Genomic DNA, 18,289 nt, shown 5'->3' with positions numbered 1-18,289 from the left:
AGAGAAAAGGATATTAACTGAAGGAAACACCAAAGAATGCACCAAAATAACTCTCAGGATCACATAATTATATACGCAAGCACTCACACTAAAAACTACACCTGCCACATGAAATTACCCTACTGCCACAGTCTACAAAATGTTTGAAATTTAGAGAACACCACGAGAAACTTACAGCTGGCTAAATGAAGATGGATGATTATGAAGCATAGCCATTTGAAGAGAGTTACAGGAAATTTAAGGCATAAGTCATGATTACTACAAAATTATTTTTAATTTAGAAAATTACAACTGCTACAATGACAATAATAGCAGACTGATAAAGCAATTGAGACTTGAAGGGCTTCTACCAGGTCAAGTAAGTCTTTCAATGAATGAGCAAACAACTGGCAATGACACTTACAGCCCATGTGAACTGCTGTAGTGATGTAACTGCCACCATTATATACCAGATGTTAGAAGGTACTGGCACTCATACCACAAAAAAGCTCTTTAACAGCAGGAGCATATAATTTATCATTTTGATGTTTTATCCCACACTAGATGCGAAGGATTACATAGAAAACCCAGATGTGCCATCATTCATAATACACAAAGTTAAAGTCCCAGAATCCCTTTGGCTCATGCGTCTTCTTACACTGACTGATGCTTCGCTGGTTAATGTGTTTCACAAACTTTAGCGTTTCTTTATCTCGGTAGATCAAGGCCAGGGAGTTGTCTTCTGGGCAAAGGCTAAGTAACTGAAATACAACACAAACTGTTAACAAGGTTTTTATTGAGTTAACACTTCATTTCTTCTTTTCCTCTTCTCCTCCATTTCCTTCTTATACTTGATCTCTGGTCAATATGAGAGGCATATGACAATGCCCAGCCTTTGATATTTTGCCAAGAGTTAGTACCTTGCTGGTATGTGCACCTGAGACCATGCTGAGTAATCCACATTTTGCACCTTCCCCTTACTGGAGTATTAATGCCTCATTTTTGATCTCCTTCGGTGGCATGATTCCATTCTCAACCATTTAGCTATAACTAGAAAACCGACGATTTGATAATGACATTTGGAATCTTGCAACTCAATTTAGGGACTAATTTACAATACTTACAGACAACCACTCTTCCAACCCAAATTGTTAATGTGCCACGGATGTTTAAAGACCCTTTATGCAAGCCCACATTTTCCACTAGAAAGGATAGGTTTACCATCACTGATTAGTGTCATCTACTCATTAGCTGCCTTACAGTTCCCAACTCAAATGAAAAAACTGATTGTTTTAATTGCCATAAATGCAGAATGACTAGGCTGAACAGAGGTCTGCTTTTTGCTATTACTAACTGTTACTTGGGCAACCTGTCTATTTCATCTTATTAATTTTTTATCAATTACAATCCAACACACGTACAGAGAAAGTTAAGAAAATAATCCATTGTTCTTACAATTCTGGGACCCCACATTGCCCAGGTTAGCATTTATCTTGGATTACCTTTAGGGATCTTACAATTTCATCAATTTCACCACTTCACCATCATCTCCCACATGATATGTAGAGGCACGCCAGGCAAATTTCTGTGCAATACCGAGGGACTACCGCATATCATAGGAGCTGTTTTCTGGCTACCTTCTCACGTACATATAAAATACTTCATCGCAACATTTTGAAAAATAGTAGGGGAGTTCCGGAAAATTTCCAAGTCTGGCTGTTGTCACTACTGTTTTTGGGAGTTGCTGTGCACAAATAGGTTTTTCTACATTACAACTGTGAGTTCCTTTAAAACTCATTGCATTGATTGCAAGGGCCGCAGAGCATCCAGAGATCATGAACTTATGTAATTATAAGCTGTTACTTCCATTCTTCACCGATTTGAAATTGAACAAAAATAGAGCGTACCTCCTCATCTTCTCCTTTAGCAATGTATGAAGTAACACCACCAAATTCCTCATTCCAGCCTGAAACGAAAAAAAAAGATGCATGGTAACTTTCAGCTCCTTTTTTGATGCCTTCTATTTTCCTCCTGGGAACATAAAAAGAAGCAAAAAACCAGTCAAGCAAGCTACATCATTTAATACATTCATGGCTGATCAAATACTTCAGTGCCTTTTACCATTCTGTACAAATGGATAATCAGAAATCAAAGAATCTCTAAGTTAAATAGACACAAAGACTGAGCTTCCACAGTAGAGAATTCCAAAGATTTGCAACACTGTGGGTAAAAAGGTTTCTCCACATCTCCATCCCAGCATTCCTCTGATTTTTAAATTGTACTCATTGGTTCTAAACTCCCCAACCAAGGGAAACATTTCATCTGCATCTACCTTGTCCATCCTTTTAAGTATTTTATAGGCTTCAATGAAATCACTTCTTATCTGCAAAACCCTAGAGAATACAGGCCCATTTTGCCCAATCGTTCTTCATAGGAAAGTAAACAAATCTGTTGACCTTTTGTTGCACTCCCTCTAAGACAATAATAATGTTTCCTGACATACGGAGACCAAAACAGCACACAGTACTCCACGTGGAGTATAAGCAAGTACTTACAGAATTGAAACAACACTGCACTACTCCGATATACAGACTGCCTTTGCAAGATTGGTTGATATTCCATTAGCCTTCCTGCTTGCTGCAGTTCCATGTTCATTCCTAATGAAGGGCTAATGCCCAAAACATCGACTCTCCTGTTCCTCAGATATGCTTGATCTGCTGTGCTTTTCCAGTGCCACACTTTTAGATTCTGCTCTTCAGCATCTGCAGTCCACATTTCTTCACAGTTCCAAGTTAGCCTCCAGTGACTTATGGACATCTACACCTTTCAACCTCTTACCATTTAAATGATATCTGTAAATTTGTTTCTCCAACCAAAGTGGAAAACAGCACATTTTTCCACATTATATCCCATTTGCCATGGTCTTGCCCATTCACTAAAACTGTCCAAGTCCTCTTGAAGCTGGTTTACATCTTCCTCAAAACACACATTCCCACTTAATTTTGTATCCTCCCCAAATTTGGAAATATTACATTTGGTCCTAACCTCCAATCATGAAAATATATTGAGACCAGCTGATTCAAGTACTGATCCATGATATACCCACTAGTCACAGCCTGCTATTGCTAATTGTTTCCTGTCTGTTAGCCAATTTTTAATCCATGCCAGTGCTTTACCTCTTACGCCAAGAAAATCTAAGTATACTATGTCCACCAACTCTACTTTATCCATTTTGTTCATAACTTCTTCAGCCATAAAATTCCAACATGACAGCTGGATGGCCACCAGGTTTTCAAACAATGGGATCGTACGGTTATTAAAGGATGGTGGTTTCAAGAAGGCAAGCCAGGCTCTGAGAATTATTCAGCTGTTTTTTCAATAGACTATTCTGCTCCACTAACTGCAGCACAATGAAGCAAGACATTCACAGAAGACAGCGCAAAACAATTTATACCTAATATTGCATAGTTTCCTGGAACAATACATTGTGGAACCAATAAGAAATAAAGTTATATTAGAAAACATATTGTGCAATCAGGCAGTTTACTTCGGAATCTCAAATGAAGTTTGAGTGTGATATTCTCCAGTCCCAAACAAAAATCTTAAATTTAAGCAAAGTCAGTTATTTGAAAATGAGGGAAGTAAAATTGATTGAGTAAATAGATGAAAAGATAGGATAATAAACAAATGGTGGGAAACATTCAAAGAAACAATTCTGAACCTTCAAGAAAAATACATTCCATTTAAGAACAAGAACAAACAAAGAAACAATCATCTGTGAATCACTAGGAAGTTAAGGTCAGTATCAGATTAAAAGATGTTTATAATACCACAAGGCTGAGGACTGGCAATGATTTAGAAACCAGTAAACAATGAACAAAATGTTGATAAAACAGATTGATAGTCAAGGATATAATTGCAGAAAGCAAGACCTTTTGCAAACATCCAAAAAGGTCAGTAAATGCGAATGTTGATCCTTTGGAGGCTGAGACAGGAGATGTTACCATGGGAAATGAGAAAATGACAGTAATGTTGAACAAATATCTACACTGCAAGAATTTTTCTTGGAGTTAGGATCCTGACATTGAAACTATTTCTGGGTCCATACTGCATCCTGGTAAGGAAGCAATCATCAGTCCCAATATTCACTGAAGATGGCTCTAACCGACTGGAGTGGTTTAGTTTAGCAGAGTGTCTGCAGGGTGCCTCCACGTTGCAGGCACTCTGCCTCTATTCCTGATGAATGGCTTTTGCCCGAAACGTCAATTTTCCTGCTCCTCAGATGCTGCCTGAACTGCTGTGCTTTTCCAGCACCACTCTAATCTAGAATCTGGTTTCCAGCATCTGCAGTCCTTGTTTTTACCTAGAGTGATTTAGTGGCCAGTAACTGGCACTGGGCAGAAGATGATGACAAGAGATTAAAATGCAGGGTCAATTTAAAGGCATGACAACAGCCATTACCGTAGCAAGTTAAAGGAAAGTAAAAGTAAATGGGAGGATTAGCAGAGCTGAAAAATGTGTTGCTGGAAAAGCGCAGGTCAGGCAGCATCCAAGGAGCAGGAGAATTGACGTTTTGGGCATAAGCCCTTCTTCAGGATTAGCAGAGGCCAAGCACCCGTACCAGGGTTACAGAAGAGTTTCTCATTACTGTCCTGTGAATGATCAGCAAAAGTCATCAGCAAGACCCCAACGCTGTGTCTCACAAGAGGCTTAATAGGCTTCTTCATTTGGCCAGGTCAATGCACACGACACACAGATGACAGGCCTTGAGGTCTGCAGCTACCAACATACACAGCTGCACAGCAGCCCAGGAACATCCTGCTCCTAAAAATGGGAGAAACATAGGTCAACAATAAGCTCTACCAATTGCACACCTATTTTGTTCCATTTTATTTCGCATGCTTTTGTTTTACTCACACTTTTAGTTTTGTAAAGCAAATGCTCATCAGTCCATCATTAATAGCCATTCCACACATTTATTTTTTATTTGTCCTATTTTTACTTTACTTAACTCAGATTTCCTAATGAGACTACAGCTGCTCACATGTTCCTGCACTTCTAGCCACACCACTTCAATTTGACTGAGTGGCCTTGCACCACCATCTCTTTTTATCATTTTCTCTCTCCTGTTTTTCATGTTAACACAGATCTACACTTTTGGCATTTTCCTCACTCTCTCCACTTTCACGGTTTAAAATCTATTACCTTTCTCGGTTTTCCCTTTTCAGATGAAAGGTCATTGTGATAACGTAACCTTCAGAACTTTATTAACTGTTCATGGATTGAAAGAATCAGCAAAAGCTCTGCCTGGAATAAACTGTTAAGAGACAACGACAATTGGAATTGAAAGCAATTTGCCATGCCTGGGAAAAGGAGCAGTCAAAGTTACATGAATAAACTGCTTGATAATGTTGGACAGGGACTGCTCACACACAAAAACAAAACAAAACTGCAGATGCTGGAATCCAAGGTAGACAAGCAGGAGACTGGATGAACACAGTAAGCCAGGCAGCATCAGGAGATGGAGAACTCAATGTTTCAGACATAACCTTCTTCAGGACTTTTCTACAACACAGAAAAACAGCAGCTTGTGAACTCAAGTTACCAAAGCCCCACCCACTGTCTTGTGCTGACTGGAAACAGTTCAAACCGGATCAGCTCAGAGGAATGACATGAACTGTAAATCCTTATTTGGTGGAAGAGTAATGAGGTAATCCTAATGATCGCTTTGGGCAAGATTATAATGCAAAGACCCGGGCTCAGCAGGTGAGACAGAACCAATAAAGGTTAAGACACAACAATTGGGGAAGATATGGGGAAACTGTTGTTACAGAATTGAAACAGTAAAGAAAAAAGAAATGAGCATGGGAATCCAGAGTTTAAAGAGTCCAGAATGAGAATAAAGAATATTAAAATACTCAAGTTATAGTCCTTTTTCACCAAGTCCATGCCTGCCAGTTTCAGAACATGGCACCACAGTGCCTCCACATGCTGGCCTCTGTCCAGGACTGGCCTCCCAAACCAGTCTGGGTTCACTCTGCTCCCACCCTGACTCCAACTGCAATTTGGCTCCCAGCTCAGCCCATGCTCACTCTGCTGCCGCTCCGGCTGGGACTCTGCCCGTGCTCATGCTGTTGCCGCTTCAGGCTCCAGCTGTGGCTTGCTTGTGGGACATGGCCTGCACTCGCTTTACTCCCCACTCTGGCTCGGCCCGCAATTGCTCTGGTCCCCGCTTTGGGCTCCAGCCGCACCTCACTTTCGGGATTCGACCCACAATTGCTCTGCTGCCATTCTGGCCAGGACTCAGCTCGCGCTCGCTCTTCAACAGTGACTCGCTTCCTGCTCTAGGCTGATCTCAGACTCTGTTCTCCATTACCCCCAGTAAGGGTACGTTAGGAAGATAAAAGTTGGGGGGGCGGAGGGGTGAGATGCAAGAAAAACTGCAGCAAGAGGTTAATAAAGAAAAAAAGACAAAGGAAAAGGAGCTGGCAAGCAGAGGAGCTCCAGCTGGAGTGTTTTACCGTGTCGCCATCTTAACTGGAAGATTGCACTATAGAAAAATTCAAGGAGTTAATTGAAAGAAATTTGTGTTTTCAAACACAGTCAATGCCAAATTGACAAGAAACAGGGAAGCTACTTCTGTTAGGAAGGCAAGTTGCAGACTTGATGGCTCCAGATGGGTAGTCAATACTGTGGATGAAAGAATCTGAAAGATTATCAATAATGTCACACAGTAAACTTGAAGAACAGAAAGTACTCTAAGTATTCAACTCCAGGATTCTTCAGTAGCAAAACTCCAAAGAACAACACTACATCAGGACTGAACCCTGGATACATCCAGAGATAGACGCTATTGTTTGGAATTTTAGTTGAATTCCACCATTAATCAGGTAATAGCCAAGTTGAGTTGTGAAACTTAATTTGCTTACTCGAGGGGTCTTATTTTGGTCACTGCATGCAATAAAGTTAAATAATTGTTTCATTATCAGATTGTCTGTGAAATTTCTTAATAAGTAGGCAAATTAATTAACTTGTGGTAATTTACCCAGAACATCATCCAGTTGTTAAAGTCTTTCACAGCACAGATCAAACCGACTTGGGATGAGCTGCATTTTACTTGCTTTTCTTTCAAATTTTCGGCATTTTTAATGCAATCTTACAATCAGTTGTTTTTCCACCTTAAGTGATGAAGGTCATTTCATCCATTTTCATTTATCTTTACAGACACACTAAATTACTCATGATTCAGCATTCAAGTGCTTATAAATGATTCTAAAGTGTTCATCTCCAATTCCCTCTGACATATACTGTTTACTATGCATAAAGAAGGTTTTCCTAACAACAATCATAAATTCATGTCGTTTCTCTTTTTATAAAATGTTTGACATGTTTGGCGCTTTCACAATGACACTGTAAAAATGATAGTTACGTAAAATGTACTGCTAGACAGAGAACTATTCATCTTAACCTTGAAGTTTTGAAGACTGACCCACAGTCTCCTATATTCTCCCATCTCCCAAGTCATGGATATTATTTAGCACAGATTCAGCGTGGAGTACGTGGATGAGGGCTTTTGATTCAATACAGGTTCACTAATGTAACTTAGAAATGGAAAGTACACAGATGCATCTGCCATGAATTTTCACACAGTAACAATTAATAAGTCTCAAGAAAAACAAGGTAAATGTACATGTTAGAGCAAAAGAAGATGCAACTCATTAGAATGGGTCCACTGAAGTACTAAATCCACATGGATTAGCCATACCTCAACAAAAGTGGAATTGATGAGAGGTCATTCTGCTCTAATGCAACAGTTGCATTCTTCTGCAACCTCATGTTATAGAAAATCACACTGTAGAAGATCAATAACTGAAAATCACTATACCCCTTCAGTATCCAAACAACATCCACGGTTTGTCAATCACGTTATAGCCGATTTGTGCTGAAGAAATGCGCGTTATAGTAGAATGACCTGTATTGTTTATTCTTTACCCTGTATTTCGATTTATGTCTTTTGCCAATTTAGTTCTGCCTCTCATATTGATGAGATGTTTCTTCAAAATAAAAGCAAGTGGGTTCGCAATGGATTTTGATAAAATGAAACCATCAAGTCCTACCTTCACACCCACAGTACAACAGCAAATCAAGAGCAAACTCCGAATTTTCCACATTGGTATCATGGATAAGTGTGTAGTACCCATTTCTCCAATATCGCAATTCCCCTCGGCAAACAGGAAGAATGGGATCTGAGAAGGACAGACACACAAAGTTCCTTCAAAGTTTTAATTCATGCTTCTCAGATAGTGAAAAACCATACCTTTATTTGACCTGATACTTTTAATTATAGTGAATTATGATATTTTATACATATAGCTTTCTTAAGCACCAAAACTCCTCTCTCTATCCCCACCCCCAACAACCTCCCAAACATCTGGAAACATTGGCACAGTTCCTTGACATGGCCAACGCAAATGACTGCATCTGAGAAATAAATTTCCAAGGTGCTGCTGGGCTATTAGGCCCAATAGACATTCCCAGCAGCTCAACACCAAAACAAACTTCAAAAGGTGTGGTTCTGGAAAGGCACAGCCAGTCAGGCAGCATCTGAGGAGCAAGAGAGTTGATGTTTCCAGCTCTTTATCAGGAATGTCAGCGTTTGCTCAAAACGTCGACTCTCCTGCTCCTCAGATGATGCCTGACCGGCTGTGCTTTTCCAGCAGCACACTTTTTGACTCTGATCTCCAGCATCTGCAGTCCTCCCTTTCTCCCAAAACTAATTTCACTTTGTTAGGTTCTCACTAGCATCTGCACACCTCTGACACCATTATCTTCCCTAATCAGTTCCCTTTTTGATGCCTTTTGTTCTCCTCCTCGGAACATAGGAAGTGGAGTAGGCTATTCAGCCCATAAAGTTAGCCATTCACCCTACCTGCAAATTGAAATCAAACCATGTGGTATGTAATCTCAATGTTTTGCTCATTTTTGCTTCAGACTAAGACCAACTCCAAAGAAGCACCCAGTTATGACTTGAATACACTATGACCTCACCTAATCATAGATTGATGTCTGAAGCACTAGGGTCAATATTAAACTAGCCCATGCAAACTCTTTTAAAAAAAAAATCTTTCATAGGCTATGAGAAACACTTGCAAGGCCAACATTTGCTGGTCTTCTATAATTACTGTTGAGTAACTGGAGATGAGCCATCCTTTTGAACTCGTGTAATTAATCCAGTGTGATTACACCCTCAATGCTGTTAGGAACAGTTCCAGGACAGGTGTTGAATATAAAACAAACAGTGAGTGGTGAGTAATACAGACACAAATGCAAAAATCGCTGTTGTGCCCAATGCTGTCTGCTTCCCAAAATGTAGATCAGGTGAATACTTTCCTCAATGTCTGCAAAAGCCTCACCAGATCTGTAAATTCCTGCACGTCATGTCTAAGGACTGATCTCTACTATTCAATACTACACCAGGACATGGCATTTACGCCTCTGGAACACCTTATCTAATTCATATTAAGCCATCCAGTGACACATTCAATTTTGAATTCGTGAATGCAGGCATCTAAAATCAGAAATTTAATACGATCATTTTAGTGAAATTATTTACAAATGAATTCATATGTTATTTCTGATCCTCTAATATCAATCATTCATCTACTAGAGTTCAGAACGTTTTTCAGTGAAACTTACTTTTGGAACTCTCCCCTGGATCCTCAATTTTCTTTGGTTTAACATCTTCTCCCTCATTTGTGTCATCTTTACGCTCTGTTGAATTACATTTGTTTCTTTTCTCAATGCTAGAACATACATGTTCATGGCCATCACGTTCCTCTATTTCACTCTCCTGCTCATCTGCATCATTACTGGAGGCTGCGAGGAAATGCAGTTTTAAGCCAGTAAAATTGGACAGAAGCAGGAACATGGCCTCAGAGGAAAACAGCTCCATACATTTGGCAAGAATGTCAGGGAGGCTATCTTCCTCTGCTTGATCATAGCATCTATAAAATAAAGACATAATACCACATTACGAGTCATATACTTGGGAAGTAACAGAACCAGATAGCAGCATTTCAATACAAAGATGGTCACCTATCTTAGTGGTACAGTGGAATCTGTCACTGTTCTGAGGTCTGCAATATACTTCAATATCACTTAGGCTTCACATAACATTGAAGTATTGAAAGTTCTGTTGACATAATTTAACATTAGAAGGACATTTCATGTATACGATGGCAGAGAAGCAAGCTGACGCTAAGCCTTTAGTTGAAATCCAATGAATATGGGCATAAATTACCAGTCAGACCGTAAGCATGTCAGACTATGGCAAAAAAGGAGGCAGAATCAAGAGAGAGAACAAAAGGGGAAGACTATCTCCACAGCCAGGTTCGAGGTGAGGATCCACAGGTTTTGGAGGGATGTTAGGAAAAAGATTTCTACTCAGAGGTTGATGATGATTTGGAACACGCTGCTTAGGAGGGTGGCAAAGGCAAATGGCCTCACATCCTGGATGAGTACTTGGCGCATCAAAACATTCAAGAATATGTGACAAGTGCTGGTAAGTGGGATTCGGTTGAAGATCAATGCTGAAAGGCCTCTTCTGCATTGTATGATTCTATGAACCCAAACAGAACAAGATGCCAGCCTAAGGTCAAAAAGGAAAGTTTAATTTTCATGGCTGTCAATGTCTGTTTGTCAAATAAACCAGAATATCATATTATCATGACAGACCAAATGGTAAGATAAAAAGGTTCCTCAAGCACGATATGAACTACAACACAGTGATATGACTTTTCTTTGAAAAGACAGGTGGAAATATGTAAGTTCCCCACCACAACCCAGCTGTGTATGCAAAAGCTTGAGTTTTCTTCCCATCAGATCTGTTAAAGATTCAAATAATTCAGAGTGAGGTAGTGGGTTACAAAAACACCTCCCATACAAATAGTCCTCACTTGTACAATCATATAGAATTCCTCACTCATACTTTTGCGAGGAATGAAAGGAGAAAGCAAGCCCATTATACAATCTGACAAACCTACTAGCAAGGCCTGTGAATCCCATGTGCTTTACATGGGGAAAAAATGTGTTTGAAATTGAAATTGAAACATTTAATGGTTTTGCATTTTTATGCTGTTCTGCAAACAATGTTTTGTTTCCTAAAACAAGGAAGTAGTGCAACAGTGCTGTCCTCTCCTTTTCCAGGTTTAGACCTCCAGAATTTGTTAGTAAAATGGAAGATTACAGAAATTTACTGTTGCATCTGCTCCACTGATGCTTTTTCTCAACACAAACTGCTGGTTAACTGGGCCTTTAATCAGTTTACAGCTCCAATGTCAATAAGTGCTAATGTTCTCAGAGTTTTGATTCACTCACCTCTTGTTGGCAGGTCCTCTTCTCTTCCATTTAATCTCTGAGCCTTGCAAAGCCTCACAAACCATCTGAAATGTTTCTTTCTACGTAAGTGGAGGAAAATGTAACAGTTACAGGGTGCTAACAGTCATTCTAGTCCATTGCTATGGTGCGTCATTCGAGAAAATAAACCATCTACTCCATTGAAGAGCACATCAATGGGGCAGTGGATTGTGCCCCTGCTTCTGAACCAGACGTTCCAGACTCAAGATCCACATCAGGACTTGGTGGCCACTGAAGCGGTGTTCACAACTGAGCTAACAAATTGAATGTCACCTTGTTAATTCTCATAACAGACACCAATTGCATACAGTAAAACAATAATATTTCTGGTCAGGTATGTGATGCAAAGAAATTGGAGCCTTGGTGGTCATTATCCATTGGTGCAGGATTCAATATGCACATAAAGATATATTTTGCCACAGCAACTCACACTCCTTGAGGGCCAGTTGGGTCAGTTAGTTAGACACCCAGTGTGGATTCCACTAGTGCCAATAGCATGGGGTTCAATCCCCACTCCAGTTAAGATGGATTCTGTACCTGCCTTTTTACCTTCCCATGATGAAGCTGTGGCACACTGGGACAGAACTGCCTTTTGGGCATCAAGCTGAGACAAGAATAGTGCACGGCTCATATCTGTGGTATCAACTGAATACAGTTGATCAGCTGGGAGTACTTTGGGTTATTCTGTGATCAGGAAAGGTGCTGTGTTAATGCAAATTCTTTCTAAGTAAACTGATCTACAGAAGCAGAAATACAGGCAAGATCACAACCAGTGCATTCGACAATTTGCAACTCTTATGACTCCATAATGGTAATTTAAAGAATGGCAACTTTTCTTTGAGCTCCTTATGAATTTGATACTGCAACATTCCTTTTATCAGATTTTACTCCTGCAAGTGATCTGAGCACATTATTTTTCAAGGAGTTGGGCACATACTGTGCAATAACTAGTCCTATGGTGCAGGACTAAGAATTGTAACAATAGAATCCACCTCACATGTGTATTTCTTCACTTTCTCTGAAGATGTACCAAATTAATCTGGCTGAGGCAAAAATTGCTTCAAACACCTTAGCAATCCCATGCAATTCAATAAGTTTGAAAAAAGTTGGTTTACTTTAAAATCATACAATGCAGTTTCAAATAAGAATACCAATAAATGAACCCTAGTCTACTTCAGTGAGTCTCCTTGCTTGATCTGAACAGAAGAATGCTCCTGCATTTCATTTTACAATCCTGGGGCAGTCTTCACCCTTCAGTCTTATGTTTACTACAGCCTTCTTGACTGGACAGTTAGTTTCCAAATGCCAGTCTAGCTTTCAGTGTCTATACTTCTCCAATTCCAGTGCCAACTTTGGTCAAAATCTAGCATCCTCACCTTCCCCACAAGATTAGACTCTTAAAATTAATATATCACAACTATAAGTGACAAACATTGTATAAAAATAAATCAACTCTGAATAAAATTGGACACCTCACATCAATATCTGAACAAACATGGAATTTACCTCATTGCAAACGACACTAAAACATGTCCATTTTACTGTACAGGCCACACATACATTTTTACAAGGGTTCTTGCCTTTCTACCAAATCAATCCCAAAAATTTTCACCTTGAAAAAATTCTTCAGAAGTATCTCTGATTCCTCCTCAAACTCTTCTTGGATGTGGGCTTGAGTTGAAACATCTAGGTAAATTGGATTGATCCAGTCATAAAGAATTTTTTCCTGAAACGTAATGAAAGGAAACAAACAGTTTATCTTATTGGTGAGGGGGAGGTGCCAGTGTTGGACTGGGGAGGACAAGGTTAAAAATCACACAACGCCAGGTTATAGTCCAACAGGTTCATTTGGAAGTACAAGCTTTCGCAGCACTGCTCCATCATCAGGTAGGTAGTGGAGCAGGATCACAGGATACAAAATTTATGGCAAAAGATCGTAATGTCATACAATCGATGTGATATATTGAACAAACCTAGATTGCTGTTAAGTCTTTCATCTTTTAGAATGGGTTGCCGGTTTTCGGTTCGTAATATGTAAATCCCCGAACTTCTTTCAAGTCACATTCCCAGGATAATTTCCACACACACACACACACACATCTATGGGCTGAGTTTGCATTTGCAGAATTGTATTTGCAGATAAATTCTATTTTGTTGAAGAAGCGCACAATCTGCAGACAGTCAACGCAGGCAGTCAATCCATGTGAGATTTTATAAATTCCCACTTTGGAAGTAGAACCAGTCTGACTCAAGATTGGAATACAAACAGACTTTAACCTTACACCTTTAATGCACTGTCTGAACTGAGATGTCACTTTTATTTGTAAAACCTTAAGTTATCTTGGGAAAGTAACCTTGAAAGGAGTTTTGGGATTTACATATTAATGAATCAAAACCTGCAAGCCTTTCTAAAAGATGAAAAACTTAACAGCAATCTAGGTTTGATCAATATATTACATCAATTGTATGACACTATGATCTTTTTCTATAAATTTTATGGTCTATGATCCTGCTCCACTAGCTACCTGATGAAGGAGCAGTGCTCCGAAAGCTTGTAGTTCCAAATAAACTTTTGGATTATAATCTGGTGCTGTGTGATTTTTAACTCTATCTTATTGGTGGCAGTGCAATGATGGCACCAATGTGTCAGCATCCTGCTCTGCTCTGTAACAGCATTAATTCTTGATTGTGCTAAATATTTTCCCTAAGCATTGGAAATCTTCAACTTATTATCTGTCCCTCTGAATTTCGAACCTTGCTTAAACCTACTACTTTGATCATTGGTTATTTGTCCTAACTTTGTGATGTCAAGATCCTGAGAAGCATTTGTCCATTTTACTATGTTAAACATAGGGGCAGCACTGTCACTCAGTGGTTATCACTGCTGCCTCACAACGCCAGGGACCTGGGTTCGATTCCACCCTTGGGCAACTGTCTATTTGAAGTTTGTACATACTCTCGGTGTCTGCGTGGGTTTCCATCGGGTGCTCCAGTTTCCTCCCACAGTCCAAAGATATACAGGTTAGGTGGATTGACCATGCTAAATTGTCCACACTACCCAGGGATGTGCAGGTTAGCTGGGTTAGCCATGGGAAATGTAGGGTTATCGGGATGGAGTAGGTGGATGGGTCTAGGTGGGATGTTCTTCAAAGGGGTCAGGGTGGACTCAACAGGCTGAATGGACTAATTCTGCACAGTAGTGATTCTATGATTCTAACATGCTCCATCTGTAGAATCTGTTGCTATTGGTGTTCTTCCTGCACTACAGCTCAGCCTACAACTGAGAAGTTCCAGAACTTTTCACAAATTAATAACAAAATAAAATTCTCATATGTGAACATAGTGAAACTGTCTTAATTATCGAATAATTAGATAATTTCCAATATTAACATAAAGATGCAAAGGTTTCTTGTAAAAAAAGGTTGGGCATTGCACTAGATTTTACCCACTTGCTGGTTCCAGCACATTTTGGCAGAGGTCCAAATAGGATAATAGTGAGAATGTAGCAGTTAAAGGACTGAAATATGGAATGATCACTAGCACATGGATTCCACTTTGCTGGTTAGCAAAGACGACTAAAGTATAGTGTTTGCTGAAAAATTATCATGACACCTCCATGGAAACTGTGAGAACATTATGTTGTTTGGGGATGAGGTGCAAGATCTGTAAGAATAGTAGTGGTAGACCTAGAAGAGCAGTGGGGGAGAAGAGCTGAAAGAGATGATGAGTCACAGGGTACCTGTAAAAGATGGGGTGAGGATAGGAGGAGCACCAACTATGGATTAGAGTGGGGTATGAGGAGAATTCATGCAATTAAAAGATAAGTAACACTGACCATTTTTACTGCTGCAGGAGCCTTGAGTAATTGAGAACATGGAAACAGTTTGAAAAAAATGCATGGATTTGAAGTTTCTTCACAGCTGCTCACTATGCCAGAGCTCCATGGCAGTCACTGCTTCCTGGAAGCTTACAGACCCAAAATCTCAGTTTACAATCGTATTTGGGTGCACAGACCCCTCTTTGGAAAGTATGGAAGTGGAGATTGTTCAGTGAATCTTCAAATTCTAAACTAAAATGGAAAATCCAACGATCAACAAATCTAGGACATTTCTACTGTCTCAGGATACTTCTCAAATTCAAAACTGGAATATGTGCTGTAATTTACCATGAGATCACTGGGTTTGTAGGATTACATTTTGAGGACAGGTTATATAAAGATGACTTGTATTCCGTGGAGCATAAAAGACGAAAGGATGATCTGGTCGAGAAGCTTGAAAGGTTAAATGAGATTGTGTAGAAAAACTATTTCCTTTGGTGAAGGAAATCAAGAATACGGAATTATAATCTTAAAAATGAAGCGAGTCTATTTAGAAGGGAAAGCAGAAAATAGTTTTTCACAAAAAGGATATTAGAATTCTAGAACTCTCTCCACCATAGGTGAATGGGAATTTTAAACATGAGGGGGACATGGGTCTTGCATCTTGTCTCCTCTGCCTAGTAGAATTGAAACTGAGTCTTAAGAGTTGAAATAGTAATATATTTCATAGCTGCATTCAGCTCCTATTCCCCAAACGCATGCCAATTTAATCAGATTGAAACTTTAGTATACTGGTTGTGACCAAGAATGTGCACTTACATCACTTGCAATATATGGATATCGATGAGAAAGAGGTTCGATGTAACGAGCTGGCCTCTCCAATGACGGCCCATGGAACCAGCCACTAACAGAGAGGCGACACTTCTCCTCCGACAGAACTTCAGACACCTGATTAGGTAAAGTACGCAGCACAGCATTGAGCATCAAATTGTAAAACTTGGTGAAATATTCTGCACACTGCACTAAGAAAAAAAAATGCTGCCTAATTAATTCTCATGATAACAATGAGTGTTATTGCAAATGGCAAACCCTCCTGCATAAGAAATAAAATACTGACAATTCCTATTATACCTTGCTATGTGACAAAGAAACCAAACCAGTGCAAAAGCTACAAATCACGCTTGTAATGTCAAATGGTAGTACACATTGCCATTCAAACCCCAACAAGGTCATAGTCAGATGTTGAATTGGAAGCAAGCATTATACCATTTCTGAAATTTCTATTTAAGTTTGAGTTTGTTGTTTTGAGGAAGCATAAACAGAGACATGCCACAGTGCTGCATTGTCTGCACTGCATGTTGCTTTTGTTGTGCAGAGAGTAAAATAGAAATACAGTGAGTTAAATTCGACTTCAGTGAAGGGAGGAAATATTCTTCCTTATTCTACTGTTTCCACCCTCTGTAAATGACACTTACTTTGGCGTGGGAGATGAAAATGATTGGTGAGTGACGGTAAGTTTTCTACTACATCCATCATAATAGCTATGATGAGGTGCCGGTGTTGGACTGGGGTGAACAAAGTTAAAAATCACAATGCCAGGTTATTGTGCAACAGGTTTGTTTGGAAGCAATAAATCTATCGGATTACAAGCTGATGTTGTGTGATTTTTAAACATTGTCCATCATAATAAATGTTTTTTAAAAATTTGACAGATGGCAAATCATTTTAGTCGGCCGACTATACATCCAGCAATATAATGCAAAGTCATAGACACATCATGTGTTTCAGATGAACACATTTGCAGGCTGCACAAGCTTCAGCACCAAGTTTTGGAACTTGAGTGAAAGGCAAGAATCTCCCACAGGCGCGCACACACACACAAGTATAGGAGACTAGATATGAAGTAGTTGACTGAGAATGCTTAAGCAAGGTTTATTCAGATAGAACAATGTAGTCTACTGACTATGTTGAAATGGCCAACAGCTCCGTGATATTTCAGTTAGACAATGTGTCCTACCATTAGGTAGCTGGCTGACATGAATAGACAGGACAATAGGACAGAAGTAGCTGACAAAATAAACAGCTGATTATTTGATAAAATTCTGATGAAACCAAACTAAAATAAGAACACATGATGTGCCCTTAGGAGTGACCACACTAGAAAGGGAGGTGGAGACAAACTGCTGACGATTGCTAGACAAGTTGTTTATTTCTGTATATAAAAATCTGTAACTCGTGCTCATGAATTAGTGTGGATCCAGTATTCCTGCGTGTCCACCTGGAACTCCTCTCCCTGCATTTACTGGTAACTGCTCGCAATAAACCGTTCAATTTGCTTGAACAAACAGCGTCAGCTCCATGCTGTTACTGCCACCGTGAAGGTCGCTCTTACATGAGCGATAGTTCAAGTCTTTACTGCACATCCACAAGCAGATGCCGGTATGGATAGCATGTTTAGGAGGTGGTAACACCACAGTTTAGAAGTGTCAAACAGCAGGGAATGGGTGACCAGGATGTGATTTCAGAGATCCATGCAGACAGTCAAGGATTCCTCCAAGTCCATTTTTCTGTATATCATTTTGGACACTGGTGAGGGTATTGGTACCTCAGGAGCATGCAGCCACAGCTGAATTGGTGGGACCACAAGTGGCTCAGATGTACCAAGCAAGCGGGGACATGTTGAGGGAAAAAAAAGTGGGAGTGAATAGAGAGAGGGGATTGCATATTCTGCAGAGCAGACAGATGTTTCTGTGGCATTTGACATGACTTGAGGACAGTACATTGTCTTTTTATGGCCAAGGTAAAGTATGATACAAAGTGGTTGCAGGACATTCTTCTGGGATAGGGTAATCCACATTGGTACCAATAACTTGGGTAGGAATAGGGATGAAGTTCTGAAAGAAGATTCCAGGGAGCTCGATAGGAGTTTGAAAAACATGACCTCCAAAGCAGTAATTTCATGTCCCATCGGGCATAGACATCGGACAGGGGGGCAAACTCAAAGCAAGGAATGGGAGGTAGGCATGGGAGTGACTCTGAAATGCAAGGAAACAGGTTAAAACGTGCCGCACATAAAAA

At 39.8% G+C, this 18,289-nt stretch overlaps 1 protein-coding gene across 1 annotated transcript in view; it reads right to left on the bottom strand.

The window, feature by feature from the left end:
* Positions 1-255: 255 nt before the first annotated feature.
* Positions 256-18,289, bottom strand: part of ogfod1 (2-oxoglutarate and iron-dependent oxygenase domain containing 1) — a 34,641-nt gene continuing 16,607 nt past the window's right edge. Inside the window, exons 7-13 of the mRNA XM_043707306.2 lie at positions 16,031-16,159; positions 13,007-13,120; positions 11,356-11,435; positions 9,676-9,983; positions 8,097-8,225; positions 1,887-1,945; positions 256-740 (exon numbers count right to left, since the gene is read on the bottom strand). Of these exons, the coding sequence (XP_043563241.2) occupies positions 579-740; positions 1,887-1,945; positions 8,097-8,225; positions 9,676-9,983; positions 11,356-11,435; positions 13,007-13,120; positions 16,031-16,159 (981 nt within the window). The 3' untranslated portion in view covers positions 256-578. The remainder of the gene's footprint in view (positions 741-1,886; positions 1,946-8,096; positions 8,226-9,675; positions 9,984-11,355; positions 11,436-13,006; positions 13,121-16,030; positions 16,160-18,289) is intronic.

Source organism: Chiloscyllium plagiosum, unplaced genomic scaffold, assembly GCF_037043375.1.
Source record: "Chiloscyllium plagiosum isolate Xiang-an unplaced genomic scaffold, Cpla_swu_hap1 HiC_scaffold_17, whole genome shotgun sequence".
In the NCBI taxonomy this organism is placed as follows: Eukaryota; Metazoa; Chordata; class Chondrichthyes; order Orectolobiformes; family Hemiscylliidae; genus Chiloscyllium; species Chiloscyllium plagiosum.
This window is presented reverse-complemented; position numbering and strand designations above follow the sequence as displayed.